The 24,559-nt window shown below is 35.7% G+C and overlaps 1 protein-coding gene and 1 long non-coding RNA gene across 3 annotated transcripts in view; one reads left to right on the forward strand and one right to left on the reverse strand.

Annotated features, from left to right (window-relative positions):
- The first annotated feature begins 502 nt into the window (after positions 1-502).
- LOC119529464 lies at positions 503-2,853 on the forward strand. Its single transcript, XR_005215870.1, has 2 exons — positions 503-590; positions 2,265-2,853. It is a non-coding gene; the product is annotated as an uncharacterized LOC119529464 (long non-coding RNA).
- A 9,033-nt stretch (positions 2,854-11,886) lies between these two features.
- UBA6 (ubiquitin like modifier activating enzyme 6) overlaps positions 11,887-24,559 on the reverse strand; it is a 91,940-nt gene continuing 79,267 nt past the window's right edge. For both annotated transcript variants that reach the window (XM_037829903.1, XM_037829902.1), the window contains exons 28-33: positions 22,990-23,107; positions 21,615-21,808; positions 20,730-20,857; positions 19,726-19,813; positions 18,776-18,870; positions 11,887-14,128 (exon numbers count right to left, since the gene is read on the reverse strand). In XM_037829903.1, coding sequence (XP_037685831.1) covers positions 13,993-14,128; positions 18,776-18,870; positions 19,726-19,813; positions 20,730-20,857; positions 21,615-21,808; positions 22,990-23,107 — 759 coding nt within the window. In that variant the 3' untranslated portion in view covers positions 11,887-13,992. The remainder of the gene's footprint in view (positions 14,129-18,775; positions 18,871-19,725; positions 19,814-20,729; positions 20,858-21,614; positions 21,809-22,989; positions 23,108-24,559) is intronic.

Below are 24,559 nucleotides of genomic sequence, written 5' to 3' on the forward strand. Positions count from 1 at the left end.
TTACCCCATTTTTCTACTCTTCTGTCCATACACTGGATAAAGGAAGCGTGAGCCACAAGGTTTTCACAATCACATGGTCACACCATGTAGCTACATAGTTGTGCAGTCATCTTCAAGAATCAAGGCTACTGGGTTTGCAGTTTGACAGTTTCAGGTATTTCCTTCTAGCTATTCCGATACACTAAAAACTAAAAAGAGTTATCTATACAGCGCGTAAGAATGCCCTCCAGAGTGACCTCTTGACTTCATTTGAAAATCTCTCAGCCACTGAAACTTTGTTTCATTTCACTTCCCCCTTCTGGTCAAGATTTTCTCAGTCCCATGATGCCGGGTCCAGATCATCCCTGGGAGTCTGTCCCACATTGCTAGGAAGATTTACAATCCTGGGAGTCATGTCCCATGTAATGGGAAGGGCAGTGAGTTCACCTGCCAAGTGCCTCCCTGCCTTTTTGGGCCTGAGTCTTGTCTTGGACTTGTGCTTCATAGTGGCCTTAGGAGTTTCCCTGCTTACAGGAATTGAATGCCCCTCTACTCTCTAGGAAACGGACCTTCTCCCTCTCCCAAGTGCTCCACAACAGGACTTAAAGCAGGTAAGCCTTTTTCCCAGGCCACCTTACTCAATTGTTTCTTACTCAACCTTAGCTGCCTAAGCTGCTTTTGGCTGGAGCTCAAATTGACGGGGGCAGAGGGCAAGCAGGAGAAGACTTTTCCAGAAGGAACAAGGGTAGGGATCCACAAAGGTAGTGCCGGCTGGCTCCACACTGCCCTGGGGAGGGGATAAGACCAGCCAGCGAGGGTTCTAAGAGTTTCTTCTTCTATGGGTCTTTAAAGCTGTGTTTTCTTGATTTGGCACTTGCCCAGAAAGTGCAGCCCTTAATTGTTTTTTGTAGTTTTGAGGAAGGGTACTACTGTCTTTGAAGACTCCTCTGCCTCTTGCTTGGAACTATGGAGCTGGGCCCCCAGTGATCTGAAGTAGCTGATCAAAAGCAGTGATCAGCAATCTGACTGCACAAACCTGGATCTTGGGGAACTAGGTCTTAATATCCTAGCTTGGCATCAGCAAGCTGCACCAGGGGCCAGGGTGAGTACCTCCAGCTGCAATACTGGGGGATAGGTGAAAGTAGCCATGGCCTGGAGAGTGCAGTTCATCAGTACATATGATTATTAGTCTCTTCCTCCTGCTCTTCCATAGATGCTGCAGTGTTCTACCTGACTCTGGAGTTTCAAAATAGTTGCTTCACACAGTTCCTGAAATTTAATAGTTTCACAGTTTAATAGCTGTTCTGGTGAAGGTACTGATTCCTGGAGTTACCCACACCAATATATTCCCACAATCCTCTTTCTCCTCCTTTCTTTGTGAGACCACAATGTCCCTTTCTCTGGTTCCTTTGACCAGAAACGATGGATTTTCTCTTCATTTTCTAGGGGACCTTGCTGCCATTGCCACTGCTCCTTAACTGGGGCCACCATCAGGGCAGGGCCAGGAGAGGGGAAAAAAAAATTAACCTAAAACAGACAGTTCACGTGAAATGTCAATGCTTTAGAAACTGTTTACTATTTTTCTGTTTCTGAAGAGGTCCAATTTGCATTGTGATGAAGAAGAAATTGTTCAGCTTCCCTCATTTCAGATTTCTTTGTTCTCAGATAAGAATTAGGATTGACGTGAATAAATGTCACACGTAGAAAGTCTTCTAATAATCAGAATGTCTTCTGCAGAGTATATTTTCTTTCAAAACCTGGAAAGATGATGGAAGAGTAAAGTGGAAATGGGAGTTGTAAAGTACCTAAAGATTAAAAATGGAGACCTGGAGAAAGTTGAGGTGTTTACAGTGAAATATTGTCTAAAAGAAAACGAAATGTTCTTTGATACTTGTAAATCCATGTCAGCATTCAGCTTTCTCTTTGATAAGAGAAGGCAAGGATAACAATGGAACCACAGTGGTCAAAGATACTTCCTCATCTTTCCCTGCTTCAGAAATTAACATTTTAAACTCAACACCACCTTAAAATATGCAGAGTGGGGAACTGATATGAATCTACCCAAGAATAAATAAATGCTTCCTAGAGAAAAAGTTATTAAGAACCAAGTTAGAAGTCAAAGGTAAAATTAAAAAGCATTTCAATATTCAACATTTAATTAATATTTATCAAACACCTCCTATGCTCCAAACACAAGTGGAAAAACTAATTCATATTGAGAAGAACCTCCTCGTTCCTCAAAACTGATTCTTTATTAATTATGCTTTTGTATCCAAAATTTCTAGGCCAAGAACCCAATACAGAAGGAAGAAGAGAGAGGCTGAAGAAAAATCCACACATCACATGAAGTAAAATGAAAAAAACTACCTTTATGTATCTGGTAATTGATATTTTCAAAAGGAAGATCTCTCTTTCAAAGACAGTTACTTCCTTTCTTCTGATCTTAACTACCAAAAGTAACTCACCTGGGCACCAGAATTAAACACTGTAGCACACAAGGTTAGTATCTTATCAGATAAAACCAACTTACTGGGAAACCATAGGATATGGCTGTGTAGAATAACTGGTAGATATAAATTGAAAACATGTATTTCTTTCTAAATGGGGTTTTTATTTTTCTGGGATGCAATTAAATGTATTTCCTTTACAAAACTTCCATAGCAGATCCTCTAATTCTCCTAAATTCTACCAATTCCAAAAAAAATCTCACTAGGTTTTGTTGAAATCTTATTTGACCAATTTATCAAATAGAAGAGTCATTCTAATCATCCATATAGAAGCCAAAGGCATGAAATACACTAGGAGAAGCCCTTTTCCAAATACTCAATGCCGTATTTTTGTTGCTGAAAATAAATGAACTTTGTCACCCTCCGATATCTTTTGTTTTTCCCTGATGTTATCTTTTTGCTAGCTCAAAATCAACCCATACCTGCTGGTAACATTATTCTACAAAGTTGGTAAAAGGACAAATAATACAATCACTACATCTCACAGGTATAGTTTGTGCCTGATTATAATTATTCATAGTTCTTTAAATAAAAGACTTGTTTCTCTGTCCCAGACTAGATTTATTGAGTCAAAATCTCTGGGATACTTTTTCATGCAATTTTTTTTTTTTTTTTTTAAAGACAGGCTTCCAAATTGATTTTTATGGTTATCCAATTTGGGAATTGGTTATACAATCCATTAAGAATCAAAAGATATGATCTATATTTTCCTCTTGGTCCTAATTACTTTGATGTTTGGTTTCCTCATCTGTAAAATGAAGGAGTTAGAATAGATTCCTAAAGACCTCTTAGCTCTAACATTCTATTATTCTGTGAAAACACTGAGGCCAAGAGATAGAAACTATTTGTCCAAATTAATTCACTTTCTCTACTCAGTATTTTTTACACTGTCAGATGAGCCCATCGGGTATTAAAGGAGATGGAAGATGCAGAGTTTAAAAAAAAACAAACAAAAAACTTCTTGTGGTAGCTAACAGGACCATGGGAACAAAGGGATTAATCTCAGGATTCTCCATAGAATCAGAACATGATACATATATACACATTTTATGTATGTTTTATAATATATATAAAGATTCATTATAAGGAATTGACTTATACACCGTGGGTCTGACAAGTCTGAACTTGTAGGCTGTAAGCTAGAAACTCTGATGTTGCAGTCCTTAGTCTGAATTCTTCAGAGGAAGCTTGCTGGCTGGAAATCCTGGCAAGAGCCAATGTTGTAGTCAAGACAGAAATTCTTCTGATCTCTGAAATCCTCAATTCTGGCTTTCAAGACCTCCAATGATTAGATGACACTACCCACACTTCTGAGGGCACTCTTTTTGTTGACTGTAGATGTAACCAACTGATTATCAATGTAAATCCATCTTGAGAAGTATCCTCACAGTAACAAGCAGGCCATTGTTTGACCACACTGTATACAATACCTAGTCAAGTTGACCCCTGAGGTTAACTATTACACTTGAGTTCTCAATTCTTTAACAGTGTATCTTAAAATGGTTATCAAAATTCATTACATGAGTTACCTGGGATGCCTGAAAATATGCATAGTCATGATCCTTTCTCAGAATTAGTGAATTAGAATTTTGGGGGTTTGGTTCCAAAAATATGCCCTTTCAGCACACATTCCAGGTAAATGCTATACACAACATTTGAGAACCACTTCTTTAAGATGTACTGTGATATCAAATTGTTTAGAAATATGTGCAAAATTGATTAAAACTTTCTTTTAAATGGAGAAGCAGTGTCAATTAATAAGGGATCACATTCAGGGAGGCAGGACATAAAACTGAGCATTAATCTAAGTATTTATTAAATACTTATGTATTCACTATTGTGTTACTTGATATAAGAGTTATAAAATCAAAAAGCTTTTATATATAAATATCCCTTATTCTCAAGAGCCTTACAACTGGGTTGGTCCAAATATAGCCAAGACACAAGAGATTTAAAGAGCTCTAAGCTTCTTAATATCTCAGAAGGCTGGAGAGAATTCTTGCATTCTATAATAAAACACTGTCCTTCATATAGAAAGCTTGAAAAACACACACACAACAAACTGATTTCTGAAGACAGCATGAGGCAATGTGGTTGACTACAGTAAGGTGAGAAAGAATGAACAATGGAGGTAAAAAATCAAAACTCAGGGCCTAATCAAGGGGAGGATGTAATAGGGAGACCACTAACACATTTAGCTGGGAAACAGAAACAGACCCATAAAAACCTCAGATATTGAAATTAGGAGACACAAAACCACAGAACACCCTGATAGTTTAAAAAATAATAGAATAGAAAATATCTGCAGGAGGTAAGACCATAAAAAGAATCTAGCAGTTTTAAAAATGAGAAACAAACATAACTTCTAGGACTGAGCAATACTCAATGCATGGATTTAACAGTGATTAGAAACTGTGAAGAGAAGTTTAATAAACTGGAATGTGGGTCAGAGAAATTATACAGAATAAAACACAAGAAGACAAAAACACATGGAGAATACAAAAACACATGGAGAATACAGAAGAGAGGGTGTGAGATATGGAAGACAGAATAAAAAGATCTGTTACATATGTATAAGAGAATCCCCAGGGAAGAAATGGGAAGAATAACATATGAGAATTTCAGAACCAATGAAAGATACAAATCCAGATTTAAGAAGTCCAAAAATCTGATTTGTAAAAAGAAATCTATATCCAGACATGTAATAATTCAACTGCATAAAACCAAAGCAAAGAAAAATGAGATAGATTTCCTTTAAAGGAGCAACATTTTGCCTGACAGCTGACTCAATAGCAACAGTGGAAATTATAAGGGAGTGGAAAACTATCTCCAATGTGCTGAAAGAAAATAAAGGTGTGCTGGTTTGAAACTAATGCCTCCCACAAAAGCCATATTCTTTAATGCAATCTTGTAGGGGCAGATTCATTAGTCTGATGATCAGGGTGGAAGCTCTGATTGAATTCTTTCCATGGAGGTGTGGACCCTGCCCATTCAGGGTGGGTCTTAATTAGATCACCTGAGTACTTTAAAGAGACTCACACAGACAGAAGAGACGACAAAACGCCCCACATGCTTGGGAACAGACAGAGATACTGAGAGGTGCTCGGAGATGCGTGGAGATGCAGACAGAAGGACGATCGGAGATGTTAATTTAAGAGATGAAGCCCAAAGTTTGTCCCAGAGAAGCTAAGCGAGAAATGCCCTGGGAGAAAGACGCAAGGACGCACAGGAGTTGAGAGAGAGGAGCCCAGAGGCATTTTGGAGAAAGCCATTTTTAAACACAACCCAGGAACAAAGGACCAGCAGACACCAGGCATGTGCCTTCATAGATGAAAGAGGTGTTCTGGATGCCATCAGCCATTCTTCAGTGAAGGTATCCTCTTGTTGATGCCTTAGTGCGGATACTCTTAGGGCCTTAGAATTGTAAATTTGTAACCTAATAAATCCCTTTTATAAAAGCCAATTCATTTCTGGTATTTTGCATAATGGCAGCTCTAGCAAACTAGTCGAGTTAGAATTCTTTATGGAATTAAAAGATATTAAAGTACATAACAATTAAAATATGTGGTAGAAATAGATGACAATAGAATACTTCCCAGTTATTATAGCTGCATAATAAACTCCAAAACTTAATTGCTAAAAACAACCATTTACCACATTCATGGATTCTGTGGGTCAAGAATTCAGCTGGACACAGCCAAGATGGCTTGTCTCTGCTCCCTAATGCCAGGGGCCTGGAATCATGAAAGTTCATTAACTCACATTTCTAGCACCTGATATTGGCCAAAGGCCTGAGGTCTGTTCCTCTTCATGTGTGCCTGTTCATGTATCTTTCCATGTGGGCAAGTTTGGGCTTCCTTACAGCAAGGTGTCTGGGTTCCAAAGACAGCAAGAAGAAAAGTGCAAGGAAGAGAGATTAAGCAAGCACAGGTGGAATTCTATTAGTTGAGGCAATCATGAAGTCCCACTCAGATTCAAGCGAAGAGGAAATATTCTGTCTTTTGATGGGTGTGGTAAGCTTTTAGAAAAGCATGTGGAACGAGAAATACTGCTGTGGTCATTTTTGGAAAATAAAATCTGACAAAAGGTAAAAGTAATGGTTAAACTTTCATTTTACATAATCTGAGTAGACATGTTTTAATACAGGGTAATACTTAAAAGAAACCGCTAAACTAGTAGAGGAAAAAAAAATGTGTGTAGCTAAAGAAAGCAGAAACCATACCATTTATTTTAAGGGATAATTTACCATAAGGAATTGGTTAAACAGGTGTTGGGAGAACTGAAAATGTCAGAAAGGGTCACAAGTATCATGGAAACAGCAAGTGCAGGAAGCAGTTGCCGATGCTATTGGCTGTGGGAATAAAGGGAAGAGGGCAGGATTATTAGAACCTAGAATCCTAGAAGAGATGCTCTGCAGAGTGCCAGAAAAAAGCCAGTAGTGCCAGACAAAGCTGGATCTTGGGAACCAACCACAGCTGCAGGGAGGACAGTTGTGCTTAAGTGATGATGACACGATCAGGAAACAAATGGGAGGGGGATAAGTCTCTTTTTCCACCTCAAACCTACCAGTCTCCTTTTAGTGTCCTCTATTTGTGGAACCTTAAAAGAAGCCAAATGGCAAAGGAGAAATGCAGTTTGAAAAGTCCCAGTCCCAAAGTCCCATAATATAGAAGGGCGAGTATGGAGTTGAGAGACAATTAATAACTGACACAAATGGAATAAAATAAATAAAAAATTATAAAGGTAGGAAAACAGAAAAAAATCATAAACAGGCTGGACAAATATAAACACAAAATAAGGTGGCAGAAATAAATCCAAATATAATTACACTAAATGTAAAGGGACTGAGTGCTCCAGTTAAGAGACAAAGATTGTCAGATTGGATTAAAAAATCCATACTCTATGCTGTTTACTAGACACGTGTCTAAAACACAAGAATACAGAAAGACTGAAAGATGGAGGATAGTTATTCCAACAAAATATCAACCCAAAGTTGGTATAGCTGCACAGAAGAGAGATGTTAAGGGACAAAGTATTACAGAAATACACATCATAGTGATAAAGCTTCAAATCCCTAGGACAATATAACAAGTTAAAATTCACATGCACGTAATAACTTAGCTTCAAAATATATCAAGCAGAAACTGCTAAATAAGGAGAAAGAGGTAAATCACAACCATAGTGGATGATTTCAACACAGCTCTCTAAGTAACTGATAGAAGATCAGTTAGGACACAGATTTACATAACAATTAACAAATGATCTAAAAGATGTGAGTGGAATACTACTCCTAATCACTACAAAATATACTTTTCAAATGCACAGAACTTTTATAAAAATTAATCATGTTCTGGACTACAAAGGAAGTTTCAACCGATTTCAAAGGTCTGAATTTAGAAAAGTCACTTTTTTTTCTTACCAAAATGCAATTAAACTGAAGGTAAAATAAAAAAAAAATTACTAGAAAAGCCCCATGTTTGAAATTAAATACTCTCCTAAATAACTCAAAGGTCAAAGAAGAAATCTGATTGATAGTGAGAAAATATTTTAACTGAAATTTAATTAAAAAATTTTAAGAACAAGTCCACAAAATCTGTGGAATCTGACTAAAACAAATTTATAAGTTTGTTATAAAAAGGAGGTATTTACAACTTTTACATACATGGAAAAGAAGACAAGCTGAAAATGAATGAGTGCATCCATCTCAAGAAGCTAGAGACAAGAACAGTAAAATAAACCTCCCCAAAAATAAAAAAATGTCAATAATATTGATCAGGAGAAATTAATGGAATAGGAAGAAAATGTACAACAGAGAGGCTCAATAAAACTAAAATCTGGATCTTAGAAAAGACATTAATTAAACTGTCCCTATTTGAAGTTAAGATTATGTAAAAAATCCAGAAGAATCTGCAAATAAATTATGAGAATCATTAGAGAGTTTAGCAGTTTCCAGATATAAAAAGATTACAGAGAAATTGATTATATTTTATACACAAACAACAGTTAAAAAATGTGGGCTAGGCAACCTGGATTATCACTTAGAAAATTTAAGAGGGACAAATTATATATTTAAAAAGCATGGGAAGGCATTAGAGAACTGATAAGTGAGTGAAGAATTACTATTTGTGAGAAGATGGAAATTCAAAAAAGTGAACCCTCATCTGGGGTCACTTGTGACCTCAGAGAATTTGCATACTTGCAAGGAGCCACTGAAGCTGAGCAGAACTAAGGGGTTCAGGAGTCAAAATATAGAGTCCTGGGTGCTGGCCAAGGGATAAGGGTTGTAGTAACCCTACCCTGCACTTTGGAACCCTGCAGGGTTGTAGCCTAGCAATACAGGTGAACAGGAAGTAAGAGTACTAGCACAATCTACACTACCCAGAAAATCTTTGTCTTTGAAAGTGGATCAAAATATTCCTGCCCAGGTGCTTGTCAGAAGCAAATGCAAAAACCCAATGAAGGATGAAAATATCATCCTGAGCATCAAATTATTTCTACAAGCAAATTTTCAAATACAACATTGGCACACAATTAAAGATACCCAGACATACAAGAACAAGACAATAAGTACGAGGACTAGCAGAAACAAAAGAATAAAAACAGACTCACAGGAGGGTTTCAGATCCTTGAATTATTGGACACAGACTATATGCTTTTCATGTTCAAGTACATAAAAGAGGGACAATTTTGGCAAGAGATCTGGAAACTGCAAGTAACATAATTGCATATTTGCAATTAGAAATTTGATAACTGAAATTACAAAGAGCTAAAAATTATCAAGACATTCTCATAGAACAATAAACTGGGAGGATCTGCTCTGCAAAACAGAGAATTAGGTACAGTGATAAAGACAGTATGCTACTGGCAAAGGGACAGAGAAGACCTATGCATATATGGACATAATATATGACTGTGATAGTACTGCAAAGTGGAGAAAGAACCGACTCCCACCATACACAAATTAATTCCTCATGAATTCAAAAACCTAAATGTGAAAGGCAAAACTAAAGCTTTTAGAAGACAACATAGGAAATTATCTTTATGATCTGGGGGAGGGAAGAGTTTTTAAAAAACAAGTCACAAAAAAGCCTAAAACAAAATATTGGTATGTCTCACTACATAAACATTAACAAATTCTTTTCATCAAACAACAGCATAAAAAGAGGGAAAGGCAATACACAGAGTAGAAGATATTTGTAAGTATATAACCATCAAAAGACAGGCCATCTCAAGATCTTTTACAAATCAATGAGGAAAAAGATTGCCAAGCTAACAGAAAATTGGGCAGAAGACTTGCCAAGCCACTATACAAAAAAGAAAATCCAAATGGTCAATAATTTTATGAAAAGGTGCTCAACCTCACTAGTAACTTGGGAAATGCAAAGTAAAAATTCAATGTGATACAACTGCACAGCCACCAGATTGGTTAAATTTAAAAATCTGATAACACTAGTGTTGATCAAGAGGTAGAGAAAAGTCACTGTTGCTTAGGAAAAACTGTATTATCTAATAAAATTTAAGATATAAATACCCCACGACCCAACAATTCCACTCCTAGATATATACTGTATAGAAACTCTTACAGATTTGTGCTAGGAGATACTTACAATAATAATTGTGGAACTGTAACTGGCCCAAACTAAAAAATTAACAATTATCCACAAGTCAATAGAGTGAATAAATTGTGGTGTATTAATGCAAGGGTAAATTATTCAGTAATGATAAATGAAATACAGCTACAGGCAACAACATGAATGAATCACAAAAACTTAATACTGAATGAAAGAAGAGGACCACAAAAGAATACATAAAGTGTAATTCTGAAGTTTCAAAAACAGGCAAAAGTAAACATAGATGGTGTGCCAGTTTGGATATATTATATTGCTCCAAAAGCCATGTTTTAATCCAATCTTGCAGGATATTTGGATTTGGTTGTTTCCATGGAGATGTGACTTACCCAACTGTAGGTGAAACATTTTGATTAGATATTTCCACGGAGGCGTAGGCCTGGCCCATTCAGGATGGGTCTTAAGTAACTCACTGGAGTCCTGTAAGAGAGCTCACAGACAGAAGGAGCTCAGAGCAGCTGAGCGAGACTTCTGGAGAGACCGAGATGCTTGCTGATGCTTAGAGATGGATGGAGATATGGACAGAAGGACGTTTGGAGGTGCTAAGCTAAGATGAAGCCCAGAGTTTGTCCCAGAGGAGCTAAGAGAAACCCAGAAACATTTTGGAGAATGCCATTTTGAAACACAACCCTGAACTAAAAGGAAGAGCAGATGCCAGCCACGTGCCTTCCCAGCTGACAGGTGTTCCAGACGCCATCGGCCGTTCTTCAGTGAAAGTATCTTCTTGTTGATGCCTTAGTTTTGGACACGTATGGCCTTAGGACTATAAATTTGTACAAAATCAACCTCCTTTATAAAAGCCAGTCGAATTCTGGTATTTTGCATTCTGGCAGCATTACCAAACCAGAATAGATGGTAAAACCATAATCTAAAAATAAGGAAAATTATCACAAAAGGCAGGACTATATGTGGGGAGCTGGTTGTGATTCAGAAGGGACACATAGGGAGCTGCTGGGCTGCTGTCAAATGTTCTATTTCTTGACTTGAGGGTATTTGGTAGTTACTTGAAAATTATTCCTTAAATTGCCATATTTATGCTTTATGTATTCGTTTGAATATATTATCTAAATTAAAAAGAAGATGCCTAGGGATGGCAAGATAAAAATGAACACTACCTACTGATTACTTAGGCTATAAGAACTTTTCGATTTGTTTTTGAATCTGTGAAAAGTAAATTAGTCAAACCCATACATGGGGCTTGTATACTAAAAGATCTGGTATTTGCAATCATGACAAGTTTATGATTATATTCACTGTAGTTGAAAGAAATATTAGGTTAAGAGATTTTTCCTCAAGATCTCAAGAGAATAATTTTTTTTTTCCCTGTCTTCATTTGTACTAATTATAAAATAGTGGACTCTAAACAGTCATTTTTTTATGGCTTGTCACTGGCATCACCAGGAAGTATCATAATAATAAAGAATGAAAACAAAGATACACATCTACTTTCAAGTTCTACCTTTGGTAAAATTTATGAGAAGCTTACAGGTAACATAATTGCTTTGAACTCTAACCCCAACTAGTAGTCTGGGATTTACCTGACCTTTAAGTTTTTCATGGTCACTACCATTTTCCCCCAGCTGTTTTAACAGAATTTCTAGGTCAAAAGCACTTCGTAGTAATATTCCTCTACCACCCAGTGATGGTTGTATCTACCTGACCGCAACATTTGAAAATTAGGGAACACTAAAGCAATATTACTGACAAAATGAGTACCAGAATCAGAATTTTTGGAGTCAACTATGGAACATGATTAATAAAGATATTGTCAATTTTCTTAATTTATTTTTAATACGTAAAAAATTACTCAGTGGTACATACAAAATCAAATCATTAATTTTTACATCTGGTATTTCAATCACCAACAGTATACCACAGTACAAAAATAAACAAAACAATAAGAAAAACTGTCATTAACTTTAGCCTGGCTTTCTGGCTTAGAGAACTATAGACAAGAAATGATGGAAATAACTGTTACCTACAGAAAAAAAAAATCAATTACAAAACGGTTGCAGATTTTAATCCCAAAATGCAATTAACATTTGTTGATTTTGTTTATATATATTGATAACATGGTTCTAAATTTACATCTAAAGGGATCTGGAGACTTAGGTCAAATACAAGCAAGCTATCAGATCATCTTTGGGGATGGATGAATGGCTTCCTGGAATATACTAGTTACTGTCCAAAAGCAAACAAAATGAAAGGGGGAAAAAGGTTTCTTATACAAAAGTCTTTTTATAATTTCTAGCTTCTAAAGTTCTAAGTCATAGAGCTTTGATCTTCCTGGATTCAATTTAAGTACAATTAATTTTAGCATTAAACTTGAAATAGGCACAAAGGGAGACAGGAGGATACAGTGAACAAAAATTAATTGCTTATTAATAGCTATTTCTTTTAAACCTATCCTGTCTACTTCTTTCTACATCTCAGTATACAGAGTATTCTTTATACAAATTCACCCCTAACCCAAATATATTTTCCCAAGTGGATGTTTTAATATGATACTTTTACAAAAGAATGAAACATTCCAGCTCGCTGACAAAGTAATTTAAGCTATTTGTAAATGGAATAAAAGGAAAGTAAATACAGAGTATAAAGGATGCCAGATTGAAATAATACTGATGTGAATCTTCTTTTTAATTTATCAAAGCACCTATTAATGAGATGAATAGAGGGGCAGAAGAAAAGCAGAGAGGGACAAATTCCTGCAGCTATAAAATATTAATTATTTTAGAATGCATGATAGCCTTAGAAATAAAAGAACCATTTGCTCTTCTCACTGAATTTACAGTGAATATACTTTATATCATTTTAATGAAAGCACACATATGAACATCTATAATAGTTCATATCAAAAAACAGGAAGTTTTAATCAATAAAGACCTAAAAAAATAAATTTTTATCTTAGTCAATTTCTCCCTCTCTGGGAATGGAAAATAAAATAAGCTTCTTTTAAAAATAAAAATGAATATATATTTTTACTGTCCCTTAGACTGCTAGAAGAAAAGAAAATCAAGACTCAACTAGTGATGATTTTTTTAATTTCTAGTTTTCATCTATTTCTAAGGACACTCTTCACAAAACCTTTTAGTCTTATATACTATGGAAATCAGATTTAGCATTTCAAATAAAATAACACATACTGAAGAATCAAATGTTTAGCCAATTATCTGTTCACATTAATGGGTTCTCTAAGAGGCTTGCCAGAGTCCAAGTTAACATGTATCATTTGACCTACTGCTCATGGCTTACAACACTGATGCTACCAACAGGAAAAATGATTTTGGAGTGACAGTGATGTACAGAAAACTGGTTAAACAACAGAGGTACCAGGAAAGTAAATGTGAACTGCACAATTTACAGTATCTACTCTTCATCCACCCCCTCCCCCTTCCTACTAGTGTTAAATTCTCAAAGCCTTAGCATCAGAGGTACAGGGTGCCAAGCACTATTTGTACAGATAGAAAAATAGGTCTTAAATAGTAAACAAAAAGAAATTCACAAAATAGGATTAAACTTTGTGGATAGTTGCATTTGTATTCCAATTTCTTGATCCTTATCTTCTATCATGGATAAATATCTTCTCCTTCCTTTCATTCAGAAGTTAACACACACATTTGTTGTAAGCACTATAAAATAGCACTCTAGTTCAAACTTGCTTGTGATTACAGCCACATAGGAAGCACAAGACAAGTGTACACTCCACTCCAATCTGTTTTACAATCCTTCAGTGTTGTTTCCCAATGATGTATCCCTTAAATTAAGCTCATCAGAGAGAAATTCATAGTATTATGAGCTGATTTTTTTAGCTTCTGAACTTAAGTGCACTCCTTCCAGAAGCAAGTAGTTCTGGACTAACTCTAAGATAACTTCTATTAATCAGTCTCATGACTGAAGTAGTATCTTACTGGAGGTCCAGGCAAATCTTCATCTCCATCAGTATCTGGGGCAAATGATACAGTAAGATCCACATATTTCTTATCAGTAGAAGGTTTCACAAGTTTATGCATTCTACAGGAAAATAAACGAGAATGAATAATTTAGTGCATTCTGTAAAATGAAGGAGTGATTTCCTGACTAATGTTGCCCAGAGAACCTGGACTTGTATATAGACTCTAAACTTACATTTAAATTAATAATTCATCTGCATTCTTATATTCATTTTTCTTTACTAAAAGCCCTAAACTCAAGACACTCATTTACCTAACAGTGAATCAATCTGGACCCTGCTGGTACCAATAAGGTATACAGACCATATACCAAAAGACAAAAAACCAAAACAGTGTATTATAAACAATGCATTTAAAAAACTAATTTACCTCCTAGACTCCCTATAAAGTTTGGAGACATCTTTATGCAAGCTAAAAACATCACATTAAAATATATTAAGTTTTACCTTCCCTATTTGTTTCACATTTATCCTGTCTATTCTACTTTTTCTTTGCTATTGTCACTGCTACTGTCTAAAAGCAAGTGCTACCTACACACATCTTAGATTACTGCCGTTAGCTTCTAGACAGTTGTCTGTCTTGTTTTTCTCTCACCTCCAATTCTATACTGCCACCAGAATTCTTTTAAAGTGTAATTTGATGTTATACTCCTGCCTAATAATGCTATCTATCATATATTGTGTACTCAAAGATTCATTCACTCATATGACAAATACTTACTGAATGCCTACTATGTGCCAGGCACTGGTCTAAGTGCTTGAGATACATCAATGACCAAAACAGATAAAGATTACTGTATGGTGAAACTTACATTATGGGGAGGTGGTGGGTGGTGGTGGGTGGGTTTTGGTGTTTGAGTCAGATAATAAATAAAGTAAAATATATAGTAATTATAAGAGAGTGATAACTGCTATAAAAAGAGAAGTAGGGCAAAGTAAAGGGGACTGGGGATGCTGGGCTAGGGCAGGGGAAAGACTGCTGTTTTAAATAGGGTTCAGGGGGACTGCTTCAAGAGGTACAAAGACTAAGGTGAATTAGCCAGGTTGTCATCTCAGAGTTATAGCCAGAAGTAACACCTAGAACAAAGGTCCTATGCATGCCTAGAGTGTTTGAGGAAGAGAGGAGGCCAGTGTAGCTGGAATATTGTGAGTGAAGGGGAAAGGAAGAAAGGAACTTTGAGGGGTAACTGTGAACAAAATCATTTAGGGTCCTGCAGACCACTGTTAAGTATTCTGGCTTTACTCTAAAAATGTGAAGCCATTACAGGATTTTGAGCAGAAGGAGATGATATAACTGATGTTTTAAAACTGCTGTGTTTAGAATATGATTCTAAGGGGACAAAGGTAGAACAGAGTGATCCGTGAAGAGTCTATTGAGTAATCCAGGCAAGAAATAATGGTGGCTTAGACCAGGGAGGTGATCAGATTCTGGATCTAATTTGAAGATGGACAAAGCAAAATTTCCTAATGGAATGAGGGACCGAAAGAAAGAAGTGAAGAATGGTGCCAAAATTTTTGGTCTGTACAATCGTAAGTATGGTGTTACTGTTAACTGAGATGAAGAGTGCCAGTTAAGCAAAACTTGGGGAAGATCACAAGTTTAATTTTGGAATTAGAGGTATCTATTAGTTATTTATGCCAGTTATCAATTCATTGTCTCTCTGCTCAGAAACTAATCTTTGCCCGGCTTCATGATACTGGGGCTGGATCCTATAAAGTTCTCCTTTGCCAGATGGCACAATGTTAGGCTTTGTCAACAGAGGACACTGGAGTGTCATGCAAGATGAGGGGGCCGGAAAGACACTTCCCTTCTTGGTTTTACCCATTTTTATGATTCAGTGCAGAAGCCCAGGAGCCCTGGTGGATCAGCTCCAGCTACATCCTCAGGCTACTCTTCCCAGGCCTCTTCCAGGAGACTTCATGGCAGCTCCAATTACACCCTTGAGCAACTGTAATTTTACCCAGTGTGCCATAATCTATAAACCAGTTCTGGCCAGCCCACATATTATGGTAAAAGCAGGTGGTTCTGCCCCACACCTGGCAAGTTTCGTCATCATTGACCAACTGAGTGTTCCTGTGGAAGGCACATTCTCTCTTTGAAGATATTTTTGGTTGTCACAACTAGGTAGGGTTTGCTACTGACATCTAGTGGGAAGAGAGGACAGGAATACTGCTAAACTCCAAAGCTACCTCCTTCCTTTCCCCATAACAAAGAATTACTCAACTCAAAATGTCACTAGTGCTGAGGTTGGCCCAGAGGTAGTTTGTTTTTTTTTTTTTGTTTGTTTTTTAGGGCACTTATTACTTTGGAATAAGGTACTCCTCTTAGTAGTTAAACCACCTTTTATTAGGTAGCTATTCTTTACATTAAATTTCCTCTGCTCAAATAATTGGTATGGTATGGTTTCTATCTCCTGACTGGACCCCAGCTGAAATACTATCTAAGTGAAAATATACAGAAGGAAATTGGATATATTAATCTAGAGTCTGTGAGACAGGTTGAAATTAAAGACATTAAATTTAGACATTATCAACATATAGAAGATATTTAAAGTCATGGGACTAGATGAAATCTCCAAAGAAATGGGTATAGACAGGGAGGAGATATCACAACATTAAGAGGTTGGGAAAAGAAGAATTAGCAAAGAAAACTAGAGAGGAGTAAGCGGGGAGGTAGGAGGAAACCTGAGTGAATCACGGAAGGCAAGTGATAAGACTTAAATGAAAGAGGTAGGAGTGATCAACTATGTCAAATGCTGCTAACAGATGAAATAAATTTAGAACTGAGAATCAATCACTACTGTATTTAACAACATTGAAGATCACTACAACCTTGAAAGGAACAGTTTCAGTAGTAAGGGCAAAAACCAAAGTAGTATGGGTTTAAGAGAGAATGGTAGAAGTGGGTACAGACAATTTTTTTGAGGTGTTTTGCAATAAAAGGGTGCAAAGAAATGGGGTGGAGACTGATAGGAAATAAGGGAAGTGGGTGAAGACAAGATTTTTTTTAAGAAGCAAGGAAAGTTTTTAAAACTTTTAAAAAATAAGTTTTTACCTAATGGAAGTGACCCAGTATAGCATGAAAAACTAATGTACAGGAGAAAGAGGGGAAAACTCTTAGCACATACTCTCAGTAGGCAAGAGGGACTGGTCTTTAATATACGACTATTCTTTGGAAAATGTCTTTTGAGGAATCCAATAAAGCTTTAGGTAGAGTAGGTAAGACAGATGTACCCTGAGGCCCCCTGTTGAAGAGAGGGAAAGAGATGTTCATTGTAACTTGAAGAAAATTCTTTAAAATGCTTTTTGCCTATATATTCTGGGATTATCTATTGTTATTATTCAGGGATTATGAGGCAAACTTCACACACAAGAAAAGGACAAAGATAAGATTGCCTCCTGGTAGCTAAATGTTATAATCAGCATATAGTGAAAAGATCAAAGCAGAGATATAAAATTCCTTTAAAGGACAATGGCTTTTAATTCTATAGAATGTAACACACAAAAAAATAAAAGTGATAGTGGCAAATACTGGCAAGGCCTAAACAATGCACACTCAGGTTGAGGAAGCTTTATCCCAAGAATTTGTATATGCCTGTAACACATTGATTGTGGAGACATTAGTTAAAGATCTTTATCAACTCCCTTTCTCTCATATCCCACATCCAATCAGACCACTTTCTTCCTCACAGCTATCACTCCAGTCCAAGCCACTATCTTTTCTTTTTATTACTACAAGAGTCTCTTAACTGGTTTCACTGCTTTTATCTTTACGTTTTTATTCTTAATTTAGCAACCACAGTGATTCTTTTAAAGTGGTAAACCATATCACCTGACTAACATAATAATCTGTTCCATTCCCCCATCCTTCCCTTATACCAACTTTCCTTACCTCATACCACTATCCCTCTCACCAACCATACTTCAACATCCTCACTATTTTGGGTGCATCTTAAGAGTGCTTTTGAATTGGAGACACTGCCTCTGCTAATCCCTCAGTCTGGAAAACTCTTCTGCCAGATATTCACATTTTTGTTCCATCTTTCTTCAGGTCTCTGTTCTAATGCCACCTGGTTACCAGGTAGGCCTTCTCTGCCCCATTCAATATCTTATAACAGCTTAATATCCCCCTCATTGCCCACATTCCCTTTTCTCTTTATTCTGCTTTATTTTCTACATAGCATTTATCACCATCTGACATACTTGTCTGTTTAGCTGTTATGTGAGCTCCTCAAGGAGGGCAGGGACATTGCTTTGCTCATTGCTGTATCCCTAATGCTTAGAAGAGTGCTTGATGTGTTAACAGGTGCTCTTTAACAAAAATTTGTTGAATAAATGAATGACACCAACAATCTGGCATTCTTGTTTTACCTTAGTGTCAAAAGCCTAGTTGTTATATGACTCAACTCAGGAGCTGTATCTAATTTTACTTATGTACTGACCAAATCAGGTTTCTATGCCTATCAGCTGAAGAGCTGACTCTGGATCATAACATATTCACAAGGGTATTGTAATACTATGACTCGTTCTTGAGAGGTAGTCTGTTGGCTTTCACCTGGCAGATTTACCATCTTTATTAATGCCATCAGACAACAGTAAATCTTATGCTTTTATTCAAACTTCGAAAACCTCTATGTTTAATTTTCCAGTATGTATCCACTTAGGTTGGAATTCTTGCAAATCTTTCACACAAAATGTTCAATACTTACGTTAACTTCAATCTTTTTGCATGACCAGGCATTACAGGAACATAAAGCATTTTGACTCCCTGTACCACCATTGTTGGCTCAATTCCATACTTTTCCTATAAGTGAATACCCAAAAGAGAAGCAATCAAAGTTCCATCCAAACACAATAGGAACTTGTTTTATACAAACTCAACATATGCAAAACCAGGTATATGTGTTTGGCAATCAGAAAAAATAAAGGCAGAGAATTAAAATTTAAAAAAATTATTTCTATGATTAATTTTGTTTACTTATTATTACTAGAGTGTTTATTTGCTTTATTTATAAAGAAAATGTGTGATAGGTATGTACATATAAGATCCACTTGTTAAATAACAGAGTTCACTATTATGTGAGCCCTATATATAGCCAGAGAGCAAGGCAGCGGGGGCGGGGAGGAAGGGGGTGGGGCGCGGCAGAGCCCTGACCCAGTCAGTGTCTTCAGGCAACACCTCCCCTCCCCCTAGATTGCTGATGTTAGGTGCCTTCCTGGCCTCTCATTGGCTACTACCAATTTTTTTCCTCTGGGAGAGTGGGTGGAGACACCTTGGGGCAGTGCAGGCTGCTGGGGCTGTGTAAGAGAGAGAACTAAAAGTTTTAAAAATTATTTCTATGATTAATTTTGTTTAGTTATTGTTACTAGAGTGTTTATTTGCCTTATTTATTAAAAAATGTATGATGGGTATGTTCATATAAGAAACACTTGTTAAATAATGGGGTTTGCTACTATTCATGATTTTCAACTTATTGAAGGGTGATGGATGACAACGGTGATTTATGACCCATCAACAGAGAGTAAACAAACTGTTGCCAAATAATATTTCTAATCTCTGATGACATTATGAACTGACATTATCAGAAACTAAGAAACTAAGACTAAAAGAAAACAGACTCAAAAACTGGTAATGAACCAGGTGAATAAATTTTCTCACTTTGACTGCATTTATGAAATCCAAGAGAGTAAAATCTTCTTTTCCATGTATGGTCCATCTGTCCCAAATTGTAAATGATATTCCATTTCTGTTACAGCAAAATATTCAGAACAAACATATTTTAATTTTCCTTCCTTTAATAAACAAAAAAATAAGCAGCCTACTATTTGTGATTTAATTCAAAATAATATGGGGAAAAAAGGAAAATACAACTTCTTAAATTTTCCAGAATCTTATTTCCCCATTACCCCAAAGAAGTAACCATTTTATCAGTATCTTATTGATTCTTCCTGTGTTTCTCATTATAAATCAGTATGACTTAGACTGCATGTGTGCTCTATCTTTTTGAACAACTGCATGGGTTTCACTGTATGGACATTCAGTCCTCCATTGCTGTACACTTGTGTTGCTTCCAATCTTTGGCTATCATAAATAATGCCAGAATGAGTATCTTGTACGTATATCATTTGAGGTATATACAAATTATCTTCAAGTTTGAAATATAGTGCCTATTTCACTCCTCATGGATTATACTAATTTGCATTTTCATCAGCAATGTATGAGGAAGCTTGTTTTCTCACAGTCTTATCAAGATAGGTGTTGTCAAAATTTTGGTTGTTGCCAATTTGGAAGCTCAACTGAATTGTTTTGCATTGTCACACAGGCTGTCTGTACTGGAGCTAAATTCTAAATCTTATGATCCCCATAGTCAAGACAGTAGATTGCCTCCTAATTCATCTAGGTTAGGAGGACATACGTGAAACCATAAAGAAAACACAATGTTATATAGTGTAACATTATGTACCATGAGAAATTTTAGCTAGTTTAGTCAGGAAATGCTTCATGAAGATGGGATTTGAACTGGTCTTCCAGTGACATCTAGGAGATACACACACACACACACACACACACATATGAAAGAAGTGAAACTAGCATTTTTCCCTCTTAAAAGGTAAATACTATATTTCATTATTATACAAGAGAAATAAACCTTCAATGCATACCTGATTTCAGTTTTTCTTACTTCAGATGTCTCTGTAAACACTATAATTGGAATGGCTAAGTTTAGAAAACAGTTTTTGTAAGCTTCAAATGGATAGCCACCTGCTACTTTGATCATTTCCAATGCAACCTAGATAAAAAGTGATAATACAAGTAGAGTAGAACTATTTGTGACTGTAATTCATCTCTTTAATTTTCCTAATTTCTTCTCAAGCACCTACATACTATACTAACGTAATTTCTTATTTATAAGTCTCTTCACTTTTAGCATTTTTTATACATTCAAACTTACAACCTGTTCCTGTACATGGTGAACACAGTTATACAGAAAAACATATTGTTTTGACCATGTAATCTCTTTGCTTAGAAAGCAGATGCCAAAACTTAAGCAATACAATAGTTACTTAATATAGGGACAGACAAATCTATATAGAGACTAAGAATAACACTGTAATACAATATACTAAAGTATAACTGGGGCCGCACTAAAGATACTAAATCATCAAAAAAAAAAAAGATTAAATTGTAAGAAAATCCTGAACACTGACAGGAACTGCATTTTTGGGGGGTGAGGTTGGCAAAGAACTATAATGCAATGTAATCAAAGGGCAAAGATTAGGACAATTCATTTTATTTAAGAAAACCAGAGCACTTGTTTTCTATGGAGGATACTATTATAGTCAGTAAGAAAAATTACAATCTATTTATCTTAAGCTTATTTTCTATATTTAAAATGTTTACATAGTTCTGAAACTTCAAAATATAGACTACTGGATTTTAAGAAATAAATCTCTGAGTGACTGGTGATGGTTGGGGATGGTGTGGTAGGGAAGACAAGGAAGAGGCAATGAAAAAAAAGCATTTCATTTGAAGGATAATAAACTCACCAAGCCAGAAACTGCAGCAGTGGATGTTGCTATAGCAGGTATAATTTTACCAGCTATGCGCTTTGTTTTGAAACGGTCAGCTGGTTCAATGCTGTACATCTTAGCACGAAGATTGGATGCAGCTGTAATAAAATCTATGTGCCCATTGTGATCATTATCTTTTTCAAATGAAAGCACTGCCATCTGAAGGTCACCTAATAATAACAATAACAAGTAATAAAGGTTTACTAGGTAAAAAATGATGAGGGTTCCTTTTTGTTTGTTTTTAAAAGATTAAAAAACACAAGATGGTGGGGGGGCGGAGAGTCAGGCAATTGAGGTTACTGAAAAAAAAAAGGATTTAATACCACTAAATTTTGGTATTAAAAATATTGTTCCTTTTCCAGTCAAGATAAATAGGAAAATAAAAAAGCCACATACCACATCTGCTATAAAGTGGTTTACAATAAAAACGTCAACATTGTGTGTTAAAAAATTTACCCCATAAACATTACTCTGAAACATTTTCTCTCTGATAACTAAGAATGAATGGACTGACATAAGGTCAATTGGTCACATTAAAATATCTATCTTTTGGAAATCTTTCTAGATCAGCGTTTCTCAAAATCATTCTGCAGACAGGTTGTAGTGTGATCTGGGATAAAATGAGAAAATAAACAAAGGTAATAAGTTTTTTTTTAGAATGGAAATTATTAAATTGAAGTAATTACCTTTTATTTGCAAAATATACAGTTCGCTATTCTAGGTCATTTTTCCTGAAAATTTACTTGTCTTTTCATAAAATCCCAAAAGTCTGAGAAACACTGATTTATGTAAAATAAATAAATAGGTAAAATAAGATGGTGAGCAGGACTAGGAAGAAAAGGAGTGAATAGCTTTGTTCTTAAGGAGTTAAAAAGTTCTGTTTCCCCATGTTTTGATATTTTTAAAACCATTTAGCAAGAATGTGCATGGGTCAATTTGGATTTCCAGTCAGTAATTATGGGGGCTAGGAACCTAAGAAGAAATCCCTGGGGTTCTTTTTACTAACAGTAAGTCATTTATCTGTGTCTATGGGTTAGTTTCCATAAGGGCTCCAATTTTTGTTTATACTAGCGGTGAGTTAAATAAGAATCACAAAATAGAATTTCAAGGGCTAAAACAAAACAACAAAGCAGTTAATGAGATTTGGAGAATCAGATTTCCTTCTCTGAAGGTAGAGGAAGTATTGGGAAAAATGGTGAATTTAGTCACAAAGATGAATAATGACTTTCAGATGATCATGAAATCAACTAATATTTTGTTGTTATTTAATCCTACAAGCTTCTGGGTATAGAGCTCAGTGAATATAAAAATCCCACTCAGTTTAAAACATTTTAAAAAGACTTTCCCTTACTTTTGGTAGCTTCATTGGAAGAAATAGCCTTTTCTAGTTGGTAAATAGCATTCCTCTCATCTTCACTGTTAATAGGAACATGGTCTGGTTTTCTTGCAGTTTCATCTGTTTGAACAACCTTTAAATATATTTGTTAATGTTATCAAATGCTGCATCTAAGTTTGATTACCATTTATCTGTCTTACCAAATAAATCACATAAAGAGAAAGAGGCCTGTATTATATTCCCTCCACTTATTTGAAACAGATTATTAATGATTATGGTCCAATGTAGTTCATACTTTCTTTAGTAACTAATACTGTTATTTATATACTTGTTTACTTGTTTATTATCTATCACCTCATACTGGCATGTAAACTCTATGGAAACAGGGAACTTTATCTATCTTGTTCCACTGATAGAACCCCAATAAATCTAAAGCAAACATGCTCACAGTGAAAGTTAAAATATTTAATAAAAAGTCTATTATTTCTGAGTTCATACAGACCTCTTTTAAAATTCCAAACTAAAACAATGTTAATATTAATCAATGATTTAGCTCTGACAAGTCTATTTTGAACTCCAATTACATGTCTCTAACTAGTGCTGTACACTAGCACTAGTACTGTGGCTGAAAGAAAATGAAGAGATCTATAATATATATTATATGGGCATCTTTTGAATACTTATTGACTAGATGACAAGAAGTTCTTTTCTACATTATATGTCTTCCTTTATTTAGAAAGTTCAGCATGCCTAGGTAGGGCACCACATACCAATAGTAATCTCTTCTTAAGAAATTACTTATTAGCCATTTTATGAAGTCAGTGAAGTTAATATTCTCATACCAAGAAACTTACATTATCATAACTTAAAGTATTATTTCTCATTAAAAAATACATCCAACCCATGCTTTTACAGATTAAACACTTTTATAAGAATTTAAAAAATATTAAGGAGTTGAGGAAGCTGAAACTTGTTTGGCAGATTGTGTAGTTGATAATTTTGTCTGTGGTATATTTAACTAGAAGTGCTAGATCCTGAAAGCTTCACTGTGAGCTGCTTCAAGGAGTTTTGAAAAAGATTATAATTCATGTTAAAACTGTAGCTAAATCATTATGGATAATTTATTACCCCCAAACTTTCATACAAAGCAAAGAGCAGCAATGCAAGCCAGCAACTTTATTGAAGCAAAAGCAATAAAGGCCAGCAAAGCTACTGAAGCATGTTTCCTTGGCTTCTGCCTAGGAGTTTTGCCCATGAGAAAAGGGCTCCGAGAACCTTCTTTATACAGGAATTCTATTTATCCCTACTGAACTTTTATTCTTTATGTGATATAAAATTGTGCACATTTCATTCAGCAAATCCATTTACTTGTGCAAAATCACTGCCTACAAGTCTTCCTCCTTTCTAAAATAAAAACACAAAATGGAAAACAGCAAACACTCTTCTTTTCTTGAATTTTGTAGGGAGGCAGTTATCACTCTACCTATTACAGTTTAGCTTAAAGGGCAGGGAAACAGAGGGTTGTTTTATGGATGATTTTTAGAGTGCATAAAAGAAAGTTACATACTGAACATAAGAAAAAAAA

This window comes from Choloepus didactylus, chromosome 3, assembly GCF_015220235.1.
Source record: "Choloepus didactylus isolate mChoDid1 chromosome 3, mChoDid1.pri, whole genome shotgun sequence".
Classification (NCBI taxonomy): domain Eukaryota; kingdom Metazoa; phylum Chordata; class Mammalia; order Pilosa; family Megalonychidae; genus Choloepus; species Choloepus didactylus.